The sequence below is a fragment of the Panthera uncia genome, chromosome D1 (genome assembly GCF_023721935.1).
Source record: "Panthera uncia isolate 11264 chromosome D1, Puncia_PCG_1.0, whole genome shotgun sequence".
NCBI lineage: Eukaryota > Metazoa > Chordata > Mammalia > Carnivora > Felidae > Panthera > Panthera uncia.
In genome coordinates, this window is record NC_064808.1 from 32,178,995 (window position 1) to 32,191,421 (window position 12,427).

A 12,427-nucleotide genomic window follows, 5' to 3' on the forward strand; every position below is an offset into this window, starting at 1 on the left:
AGCATGGAGCCCCACAGACTGAGATCAAGCATGACCTGAGCCAAAACCAGACGTCGGGCGTTTAACTAATCCACCCAGAGGCCCTGGAGAACCTATACTTCTAGCCATCACTCTCTAGTGCATTCAGTAAGCTGAAACTCTCTTGGTCATATATATTAATTATGTTAATTATGTTAAATTATGTTATATTAATTATGAGGAATTTCTAATGGGCCAGATAGTGTTTAAGAACACAGTAAACAGGGGTGCCTGAGTGGCTCAGTCGGTTGGGCATCTGACTTTAGCTCAGGTCATTATCTCACGGTGTGTGAGTTTGAGCCTTACATCAGGCTCTGTGGTGACAGCTTGAAGCCTGGAGCCTGCTGTGGATTCTGTGGCTAGTCTCTCTCTGCCCCTCCCCCACTCACATTCTGTCTCTCCTTCAATAATAAACATTAAAAAAAAAAAAAGAACACAGTAAACAGACACACACAGTCTCCAGTTTCATGGAACTTACATACCAGTGGTTACAGACAAATGACAAACAAATATGCAATTGGTCAGGAAAAGAATAGTACCCAAAGGGAAAATACAGGAGGCTGTGTACATAGAGAAGGGTGGTGGGCACCCTTATTATTTTATGGTGTATTATATAGTGTATTAAATAGTATTATTTTATAGTGTGGTCAGGAAAACATCTCTGAGAAGGCAACAATTGAGCATAGAGCTCATATGTGAAGTGAGGGAGGGAGCCAAGAAGAGATCTGAGCTCACTACCTTGGAAGTGAGCAGAAATAGGAAGTGGGAGCGCCCTGAGATTGGACACATTTGGTGTGTTAAAGGGCAAGGATGTTGAAGGATCAGGAGGGGAGGCAGTAAAGGAGCAAGGTAGTAAGAAAGGAGTTAGAGAGGTCTCAGAAGGAAACCATTTTTCAGGGCCTGGTAGTCCATAGTAAGGTCTGTAGAATTCAATTCTACCTTTCTGAATTTCTAGAAACCATGGATATAGACATGAACAAACTAATTTTTTTTTAAAAAGCTGGTCCTCTTATTAAATGAGTCATTTGGCATTACCTCTTTTCCACATTAAGAGGTGTGGTCCAATCCTTTGATCCACCCTATTCCACAATAACCTATTTGCATTGTAATTGGTAACCAAGTGTTAAAGAAGTTAGGTACATTTGAGGTCTTCAGTGGTTAGGCCCATGAGAGAAACATAAGAATGGATGTTCTCAAATCTAGAGATGGAAATAAATCTCTCATGTGAAAGAGTCCAGAATCAACATGGAATACTTTAGTTAAATGTATTTTGAATTATCTTTTTTTTTTTTTTTTTGGTGATAGTGTACAAAGGGTACAAAAATTTTAAAATGGAAAGAAGAATATCAAAAATCTCATTCTTTTGTTGACAATGTTGAAATAGTTTAACTGGCTTAATCCCAGATATTTCAAACTACAAGAGTATTTCTTCAGTGATGTTTCTATTTTCTCTTTAAAATTACACATTAATCATGAGACCAGACAGCTGTCATGCTACTGTCACCTATTCTTTAATTAAGATTTGATTGCCAGGCAACAAGAATGTACATTTTGGAATACTTGCACATTTAAGCATTTTTTAATTTCTATTTTTCAAAAATTATCTTAACTTGTCTTGTCTTATCTTATCTCATCCCTGAGATCCTGACCTAAGCCAAAATCAAGAGTTGGATGCTCAACCCACTGAGACACACAGGTATCCCTGCACATTTTTAATTTTCATTAAAATCTTCTTGGAAATATTACCTGATATAATAGTAACCCTGCTACTTACGGTACCTTTAAGTAGTATAGCATTCAGGGCAGCAACATAAAGGACAAAAAGGATGGGATTAGTGAAGAGTAACTCCTGGTTTCAAATTCTGGTTTTGTGGATTTTTAGCTGTATACCTGGTAAAGAGATGTTAAAATAATATGTTGAAGTTTTAATTGTTGTTAAATTATTTGCGATTTAGTTTTGAAAATGTAGTTTCTGATCTTGGCTATGTATCAAAATTACCTCAGATCCTTTAAATTGGTGATTTCCTAATGGCATTTTAGAGACTGGCTGGATCAGACTCACTTAGAAAATATTTTTGAATATTTTGTTTTATATACAGATTTCCTAGCTCTACACAGGAGATTCTAAATGGGACTCAGAAATCTCTAGTTTTTCAAGTGTTCCAGGTGATTTGAAGGCATAGTACGAACAGGAAACATTCTTCAGTATTTTCATGATCTGTAGAATGGACTTGTGATCAAATTTTAATTATTTTCACCCATATTTTTATCCCAAATGGAATATTTATTTAGGAATGCTATGATCCATTTGTTTTGAAACCTTAGAGGATGTATATTCTTTTTAATTATTAGCTTGAATGAAACTAATGAGTGCTGCAAACTTGAAAGACATTGAAAATATAATTCCAATAACAAAAATAACTTTGAGCAATTATCCAAGATGCTAAGATTTCTGCAATGTGAATAATATTCAAGATGCTAGAAAATTTAGAGAACAGGGTATTTAAAATTTATTTGAAGAATATATTATAAATATCTTTTTGACATAGGCAAAAGACCTGGAGATAGAAAAGTGAGGAGGCCCGCTCATAAGGAGCTTACACCCTGATAGTGGGAGAAAAGTCATGCTCCAAGCACTGTAACAGGAGAGCATTTACAGGAGGCATTGTTTAATTCTATCAAGGGAGTCTGATAAGGAGGGAGAATAGGCATGTCCAAGCACCTTGTGAGAAAAATAAACACAAAGAAGAGATTATTTGATTCTACATTTTGGATTGAGAAAAAGCTTTATGGAAGGAAATGATCCTTTACTGGAATTTTCATAGATAAAGAAATAGCTTCCAAGGAGATAAAAGAAATTAAAAAGGTAAATAGAGGAAGCACTGTGGACCAAGAGATAGGGTTGTGAAAAAGTAAAATGCCAGGGAGCAAGCAGAAATGGTTTTGTAGGCTGGAGTGGTTTTATAGGCTGAACCAAGAGATATGGTTGTGAAAAAGTAAAATGCCAGGGAGCGAGAAGAGTGGTTTGAAAGGGAGGGAGTGAGGCCCAACTTTAGACAAGAAGAGAAAGGAAAACTGACTTTAAATAATCAAGTCTTCCATGCCTTGCTAATACATTTAGAATTTATACTAGAGGCAATGGAAACCTGTTAAGCAGTTTCAAGTACAAAATAAAATGACCAAATCTGCAATTTAGAAAGATCCTTCTAAGAGCAGTGGGCAAGGGAGATGAAAAGAGTTGAAAAACAAAGACAGGAAGACTAACCAGTGAGAAAGCTACTGCAATGGTCCAAGCTAGAAATTACAAGTAGCTGAACTAAGGAAGTAGAAGTGAGAATGGTGAGTAGGGAATTGGTAAGAGAGATGTTACAGAAGCAGAAGTCACAACAGTCATTGACGCGATGAAAGAGACAAAACAAATGCATGAATGTCTTAAGATTTCTGGCTGTGTACGTTAAATATTAAAAGTTTCTGATTTAAAAAATTGTTAGACTGATTGAAACGGCTTTGCCATGCCTATATTTAATAATTTCATGCACATGTATTATAGCTGAAAAGCCTATGAGATTAGTAGACTATTTTGACGCCAAATGCTCATTTGGAGGCTATGGTAGCACAAGGATCACACAGTCTAGCTATTAAGAAACAAAAAGCACATTTTTATGTGCTGCATATTTAGTGTTTGTCCAAAAATAACAGATGGTAGTGTTTGGTATTCTAGGTCATTCTTTTTGGTGGTGTTATTTTTTTAAAGTGTTGACATTTTAAGATTAATGGTTTTAATTTATGTTTATTTGATTAAGACCCCGTGGGTTCAGGTAAATTAGATGGGCTGTTAAATAATGTGAAGTGCCTTAATATCTTGAGTAGGGGGGGAATACATAAATTCAGAAGGGCATTATGGTTTTATACTGATTAAATCAGAGGAATAGGACATTCTTTTCACATTTGTTGAGTTGGCTTTGTAGTTCAATTCCTTTATGCTAAATCCATTTAAAAAATCTTTTCCTAAGTTAGTGGCAAGGGCAAAGGAGAAATTTTACAGCTTAGTTCACCTCCAACAATCTCTAAATCTTTATGTCAAAATTCCCAACATTTGAATAACATTTGAAATAAACATTTGAAAAAAAGAAAGTCAGTTTTGTCTTCTCTCAGGAACAACGGATGAGCTATAGTACTAGGTAGTTACATGGGCTCCTGTATTAATTAAGTAGAGCTAGTGGGATTTTGAGAATCTCAAAAGATTGTTTTTATGACAAAAATAATGCTATCCTCATCGGCCTCCGGAGATCTTATTTCTACAATTAGAGATTCACTCCATCTAGTTCGGCCTTTGTTATCTGTAAAATGCAGTACTTTGGAGTAAAGAATATATTGAACCTCATTAAATGTACAAACTCAGTGAGAACAAATTGTATCTGAAGCTTATGAGAGAGAAGACTGTGTGTATGTGGGTTCATTGTTATTCTAGGGAAGGGATGATAACTGGGGTTGGGGGTTGGAAATGGGGCAGAGTCAGAGCTTAAGGGATTGGTCATTCAGCAGCACCTGGAATAATATGAAATTGGAGTTTGGTACACCAAGGGAAACAGCAGCAAAATTTCAATTTCTTGAATTTTTGGTGAAAATAGAATCCTTTTGTAAGGAAAATGTATGAAGGTAAAGGGTCCTATTTTATTCAACTATAGGTTCTGATCATGACAAGTTCTTCAGCTTAACTGAAAAGATAGGTGGAAATTAAGGATTGAACCCTGGACCTGGAGGTTCTGTTCCCAGAAGTGTCATGCTTGCCTTCCCAAGCATAAATTAATGATACACATTGGGTTTCTTCATTTTCTTTGTCTATGTAATAATTTCCATCTTCAAAAATATTAGCCCAGTTCATTAATTCACTTAAGATATTTTTGAAGACCAGTAGGTCTTTGGAACAAACTGTCAAACACAGGAACACAGGGTACTCTTTTGAAGGCACTAACACTTGACGGTGAGGGGAATAAACAGAAATGAAACCATTAACATTGATGACCTCCAATGGGTACAATGAGTTTATGGTTGGATGGGACAATGGTGGAATTTTGGGTAAAAAATAGCAACTTTTCTTATTATTTTTAATGTTTTCATACTGTCAGTACATTATATAGCAACAATGTATTTTTTAATTTAAAACTAAAAAAGATAAAAATAATAGACTTCAGAAAGGAAAAAATTCATTAAAAAGAAGTAAGACTACTGAAAATTAGCCCAGTGGTATGATTTTTGCATGAACCAATCAAATATTTCAAATTTTCTTATATTTTAGACGTACATTGGATCAAAAGACATAATACAACATGTTAGAAGTGATTCCCTTTCTACAGACAACTCTGAGTACTTAGAAATTTATGAATGAGTAATAGGTAATATTTAAAGAAAAAAAGTGAAAAAATTATAAATAAATGAGATGTGGTTTGAAGAGCTTAAAAAGAACAAAGAAAAGATTATTGGCATTCCTATATCGGACTGAAGGTTAATAAATAAACTCTATCATTTAAAGATGAAAAGAAAGGGAAAAATTAAAGAAAATGTTGGTATTTTGCAATAAAGACAATGGGGTGTATATAGACTTATAAACAGAAATAAAATTTTAAAATATTGAAGAGAAGCAAATAGGAAAAAGGTTAACATTTATTGAGACCCATCCACATACTAGAAGATCTCACTTAATCTTTCAATACTCCTATGCGTTAGTTTTATCACCCTCATTTGAACGCTCAGAGATGTTTGTGGCATGGCTAGGATCACAAAGATCAAGTGCAAATCTTTGCTTTGCTTCTATCCTGTGTCCACTGCTTTTTATTCAGACACCAAACTGAGGAGAGATACCACAAAGTGATGAGAGCCTGGGCAGTATTCAGAGGGCAGGGGAAGGGCAGGGGGCACACATGGGAACAGAGGGAAGAGTGTGTGTGTGTGTGTGTGTGTGTGTGTGTGCGCGCTCACGCACGTGTGCTGGCAAGCGGCTCAGCCACTGATAAACCTTCTCTCTATGCAGTGAAAGACAAAATTTAAAAAGTGACCCAAGTTTGCTACCTGGGTGGGTGTGGTTTTATGGATGACTCATATATAGAGTAAAAATAAAGTGCATTCCATTTCTAATTTGTTCCAAATTTTATGTCATGGTAGAATGTTTTAAAGTAAAGATTCTTTTTTTCTGATTATAAGTAAAAATCTACATATAAATATTTGAAAGAACCAAAAAGGTTACACTAAATCAAATTATTATCCCACTATTGAGAGATAACCACATTTTATTGCCATTCCTTACAGTGTCAACATTTTATTGTTACTCCTTTATAGTTTAAAAATGCAGGTATGTTCTAATGGAAATCAAGTGCAGTTGTAGATGCTTTGTATGTATCTGCATGTCATGTCCTTAAATAATATTAAAATAGCATTTTACTTGGTTATATTATGTTCCATTATATAGAACTTGAATTAATATTCTCTTATTTTTGCTCATTTAAGGGGTCTGTTGCCAATATTTACTACTTTAAATAATACAATAAAAACCTATCCTTCTACATAAATCTTGGCCTGCCATCATTTATGATTTATTTAACATATCAGAAATTAATATCAAATATTTATCTTTTACTAGTTTTAAATGGAAAATAAGCTTATTGTAAAAAAAACGTGAAAATGCAAACTATGTTTACCATTAGACAATATGTAAAGAAAATAATCACCAGTACTTTTCAGAGATAACTCCTGATAACATTTTTATGTATACTTGGGATTTTTATCTGTGTAGCTGTAATTGCTCATTAGTTTGATTTTCGATACTATCTTTGCCAGATATATTTTTAAAATCAGGTTTATGTTTGTTCATCAATCATTACATCTTTGTCTAAATTTGGGATTAATTTATAAAACAGGAAATTATCATCTTTTTACTTAAAATTCAAAAGAACATCTTCTTAATACAGTGTTTTAGATGACATAGCATTACTTTTTTGTAATCATTATTTTTCCAATTTTTTCCATGTTTGATAATGTACTCAGGATATCTACTTTTACTTTTAGGAGTTTTGAACATACCTTTTTTTTCCAGAGAACCTGACATTTTTCCTGAGAATTCTAAAATTAATCAGCATAGTGATTACATAATACAATATTCTAATATTTTAATGTCTTTCGTATCTGTAAGTGTATCTTATTAGGTACACTAATTAGTGGTTATTCACCTATCAAATACCCAGTAGCTCCCCACTGCTCACAAGAAGAAAAAAGAAAAAAAAGATGATGTCCAAATTATTTACATGCTATTCCAGATCTCCACAGCTAGGCACTGATCTACTTTTCTAATTTCTCTTTCTTCATTCTCCAATAAATTTATGTTTTATAGACACCCCTTACCATTCCCTTAGAACAAAGAATATGCACTTCTGTGGTTCTGTACATTTGTGGGTTGAATTTCCCCAAATGACAATCCACTTTCTGCTCTTTCTTGGCTCATCAGAATAAGTACCCTGTCCTCTTTGCATGGAGTCTTCTGATACACCATCACAACCCCACCAATTTAAGGGGCAGTGTGTGGTTTCTTTCCCATTTTACTCAAAGCCCTCTGTGCTTTGACTATGATAACATTCATTCTTCAGTGTTTTCCATGTCCCTACTTGCCTGTAAGGTCATCCTAGATAGCAGGACTCTGGACAATCATTTTTATGTCAACTAACCTACTAAAAATAAAAAAACAAAGTCAATTTAAGACCAGACTGGTTGGTTGCTTGTGTTCCCTAGAAATAAACACATCATTTATTTAGCCTCCTTTTCCTCACATAATGAAGCCAATCCAAATAATCTTTGTTTACTGTAAAATTGTCATAACAAATTGATTTTGTTAGAACCAAGATCTTTCACTGTCTACCAGAAGAGTATAATCATAAATATAAAAACCTACATCTATGCCATGAATGGCTCCTCCTTCAATGTAGTGACTTGTGCAGTGTGCAACCTATAGTACCTTACATACATTACCATCCATGCCTCCCCATCTTCGTATTTTATTTTTTTCAGTGTTTATTATTTACTTTAATGTATGAGCCAAGGACATAAATTAAATATATTATGTGGTTTATTTGGAGAGACTGCAAACAGTATTTTCCTTCTACCAGAAAAATTAATCTGAAGAAAGCTGATCCCAGTAGGAAATATTAACTATCATCCTTGCATTAAAACTTACTTATCACAATCACTTTTCACTTTTCTTTGAAAATCTTTCCTGATTATTTTAAATGGACCTAGCCCTCTCCAGTCTAAACACGCAAAACATCTGTGTCAATCTATATTTGGAACCAAATGCACATTACCTGTATATAATATCAACATCGTTATTTGTATATTGCTCATATATCTACAAAAATTATCTCATGATGTAAATATATCAGCATTAACACTTAGTATATGTATGATCTAGGACAAGTTATTTAAACTCTCCAAATCCGTTTCCTTATTTACATAATGGAGAGAATACTGGTCTTGTGTCATTGTTGGAATAATTAAAGGACAGAGATTATCCTAAGTGTGCTAAACAGTGCCTCCTGTCTTCAGAGAAAATAGGACCCCACCCATAGTCCTTGCTGAAAATGTGGACCTAGGCATAATAATGTCCTCTCATCCATATAGGTCACAAGTCAATCAGTGGACATGATGTTGAACCAATCAGATGCTGTCTCTGAGAAATTAGTACATTGAAATAGTAGATAATTTCAGTTAAATGGACTATGGAAACCTGACCAACATGGTCATGTAGTTAGAGCCAAAGAAGATAAAATCATCGCAATACCACAGCATCCCTGGCGGCTATGAGAGAAAGATGGGTCATGGTTAAGTAAAGGCAGACATTTCTTGATAAAAGAGGGTAGACATGCAAACAGAAGAACTGAAAAAGGAAGAAAGAAAGAAAGAAGAAAGGAAGGAAGAGGAAAAGAGAAAGAAAAAGGATGGGTGGATAGAAGAAAGGAAGGACGGAAATTAGGAAGGAAGGAAAGAGGGAAGGAAAGAAGGATGGAGGAAGGAAAGAAGGAAGGAGGGGAGGGAGGAAGGAAGGAAGGAAGGAAGGGAGGAAGGGAGGAAGGAAGGAAGAAAGGAAGGAGAAAAATGCTTAGACCCAGGAAAGAAATAGAGTAGCTATTTTCTATATCACATTAAGCCTTGGAGATAACAAGCTTTCTATTTCGAATAGATTTTTCTATATCTTTGTAACAAATTCTCCACTGAGGTTCAGTTTTTTGGAATGGTTTTTGAACCCAAAAAATCCCTTATTTGAATGAAAAGAGCATAGCACCTTTTCTAGTCCACACTAGACACGCTAGAATGGAAGTTTTCACTAATCAAGACTATAAAGTCAAAGGAAAGGATGACAGTACAACCATTATTTATTTTAATTTAAAAAATCCATTATCCACACCACATAGATGAACTTTGTTTCTGCTAAACTGAGTTGCATTGCTGGTCTCATTTTGGATTCCTGTAAATACAATCCAAGCATGAAGGAAACAGACTTCTCCCCTACCCATGCCTTTTCGCCTATTGAAAACTGTAAACACTTACAAGATTCAGTGCCATAATGATTACAAAATTGATACAGACAGCAGCAGCTGATGTTGCAAATTGCCAGTGTTGTTTGATGAAATTCCACTTGAATGATGCAAACTGTTCCATGACAACCAGGCGATACACGACAACAGCAAACACTGCAGTGATCACCAAAGAAATCTACAATATGGGAGACCAGAGGAGACATCCATATTTTGCATAATTCACAAACCAAAAGCAATACCATAGATTAATATACTGCCCCCACAGAGCTAAAGGAGTTGCCTTTTCCAAGAAAGAATACATCATTTTTTTTTTGTTTTAAGGGATTGAGTTACATTAGAGTCAAAATACATATTGTAAGATTTAAGTTGCTCAAATTTCCACTTTCAAGTGGAATGCTTAGTCTTAATAAATTTCAGGGAAACACAAAAAATATCCATTTTATCTTAGATGATTTTTGTTTCTCTGAAAGAGTGTTTTATTTAAAGATATGCCCAAATTGTCTTTGCAATCATTCATGACTCGCCGTGATTTTAATTTTGTTTAATAGTATGTAGTACCAAGGTATTGAGCTGGATATGGTTTCTTGCGCTCTGAGGGTTGCAAAATAAGTTGGTATCTTAGAACTTCCTTCTAAACATGGAATCCAACAACATTCTGATACTGATGGTTATACTTTACCATGAAGAATATTCCTGAGATAGAAACAAGAAGACGAGTGACTTTGTCTGAGGAAGGCTGATGTGGCTCAGGTTTCCCACTAATGGGATTCACTCTCTCCATCTTATAATACTTGGCTTCAAACTGGGGACGAAGTGTTTCCTGGAAGAGAGACTAAAGTTACCTACATATCAAAGTCATAAATTAAAAAAAAAAAAAATCATCCAGTGGTTGATACAAAATTCCTGGATTTTGGCCTACTTTTATAGCAAGTCTTGGAAAAGAAGCAACTTAAAAAAAATAAAATGCCAATTATTTTCCAGATAATCCCTAACATATATATTAATTAGCACAATTTTTCAGTAATGTCATTTTAGGAAATATCATGGAAGTGCTTTGAAAAAAATTACATAACTCCATCAATGAGCTCTCTTCTCTTCCTGAAATAAGAAATGTTGTTAGTAAAAAACACCAAGGGAAAATCTAATGGTGTTTAATTGCTTCCAGCTTGGATGTTAAGGACAGTGAATAATTTTCTGCATCATGTGTTATCCCAGTTTCTCTATCTCCTGGTTTCATAACATCTTACCTCCTCTTCTTCCCATTCAATAAGGTCCCAAGTATAGGTCAGTGTACTTCTTCTCCTTTTCCAAAATTCCAAGAAGACTGTGGCTATAGATAATATTTATTATTATTATTATTATTATTATTAATTATTTACCCTTTACCCAACCACATCGCATTCTTTCATCATTGCTTCTCTTTTTTGGATTAATGCATTTCCACTGCATTGTTAAATTATTAAAACAAATTAACTTTGTATTGTATTTTTATAAATGGACTTTTATTTTTCCCTCACCCTTTCCTCCATGTCTCTGTACATTACTGTCAGCATAAACTCCTACAAAGTAATTTTTTTCAATGGATTATAAGCATAGACCTTTGCTAGTATGACCTATCAAAGTGATGCTACAAGAGATGTCAATATTAGTGAGCTAAATATATATTGTCCCTTTTGACTTGTATACGTTTATTCAAAATCATCTAAACGACCTAGAGAACGCCTTCTCCAGCCAGGAATGACAATAAAGACTAGATGCTACTCCTCCAGAACCCAGAGAGGGATGAGTTGGGAAAGAGAGAGGAAAAGCACAAGGTTATCATGGTGGAAGGAGAAGAAAAGAAAAAAACCAGAGAAAACACTTGGATGCATTTTCTAGGTGAACTCAGCATGGACTACAAGGGCCTCCATGGAAAAAGTAAAGAAATGCCTGAACCATAATGTGAATATTCTGTGTAAACAAGCGAAAGATTGATTTTTTTTTTTCTGGTAAGTGGTCTTCATCTTACAGCAAGCATTCAAGACTTTGTGGACATCATTAAGACCTCATACATGCATTCTTAAAAGCCATGGTACCATTCATCCATCTAACCATCCATCCATCCATCCATCCATTTGCTGTTCTCTCATTTGGGGCAAGGAACTCTAACCTCAGGGATCTTCTTATCTGGTAGAGTGAGACAGTCATCTAAAGAAAGTTAACTTACATTGTAGTAAGAGTTATAACGAAGGAAGAATTATAGCAAAAACATAGAAACATGTGCTTTTGGGAAAAGACCACCACCACCACCACAAGCAGTTGATAGAGCAAAGGAGTGAGGACTTCTTTCCTATCTGTGAATACAGCCTCTTGCTTTCTTCGCAAAAGAATGCCAGGGGAAGATGATTCTGAGGTTTTGTTGTCTTTTTCTTTATAATTAGAAATCAGCCCTAATATTGGTTAGAAAATACAATGTTCGTAATCACATTATCTTATATCTCACTTTCTCACATATGATTTAATTTTGTCACTTTCTTTTTTTTAAAGTTTATTTATTTTGAAAGAAAGAGAGAGTGAAGGCATGAGGTGGGGAGAGGGGCAGAGAGAGAGGGAGAGAGAGAATCTCAAGCAGGCTCCGCTCTGTCAACGCAGAGCCCAATGTGGGGCTCGATCCAACAAACCGTGAGATCATGACCTGAGCCAAACCAAGAGGCAGGTGCTTAACCAACTGAGCCACCCAGGTGTCCCTAATTTTGTTACTTTCATAACACAAGTAGATATGGCAGGTATTACTCTCATCAGACTTTTGAAACAAAGGTATGAATTTACTGTGTCCAAAAACACATAGC

At 34.9% G+C, this 12,427-nt stretch overlaps 1 protein-coding gene across 1 annotated transcript in view; it reads right to left on the reverse strand.

Annotated features, from left to right (window-relative positions):
• Positions 1-12,427, reverse strand: part of ANO3 (anoctamin 3) — a 188,790-nt gene that overhangs the window by 32,822 nt on the left and 143,541 nt on the right. Inside the window, exons 14-16 of the mRNA XM_049649103.1 lie at positions 10,847-10,929; positions 10,279-10,419; positions 9,610-9,774 (exon numbers count right to left, since the gene is read on the reverse strand). Coding sequence (XP_049505060.1) covers positions 9,610-9,774; positions 10,279-10,419; positions 10,847-10,929 — 389 coding nt within the window. The remainder of the gene's footprint in view (positions 1-9,609; positions 9,775-10,278; positions 10,420-10,846; positions 10,930-12,427) is intronic.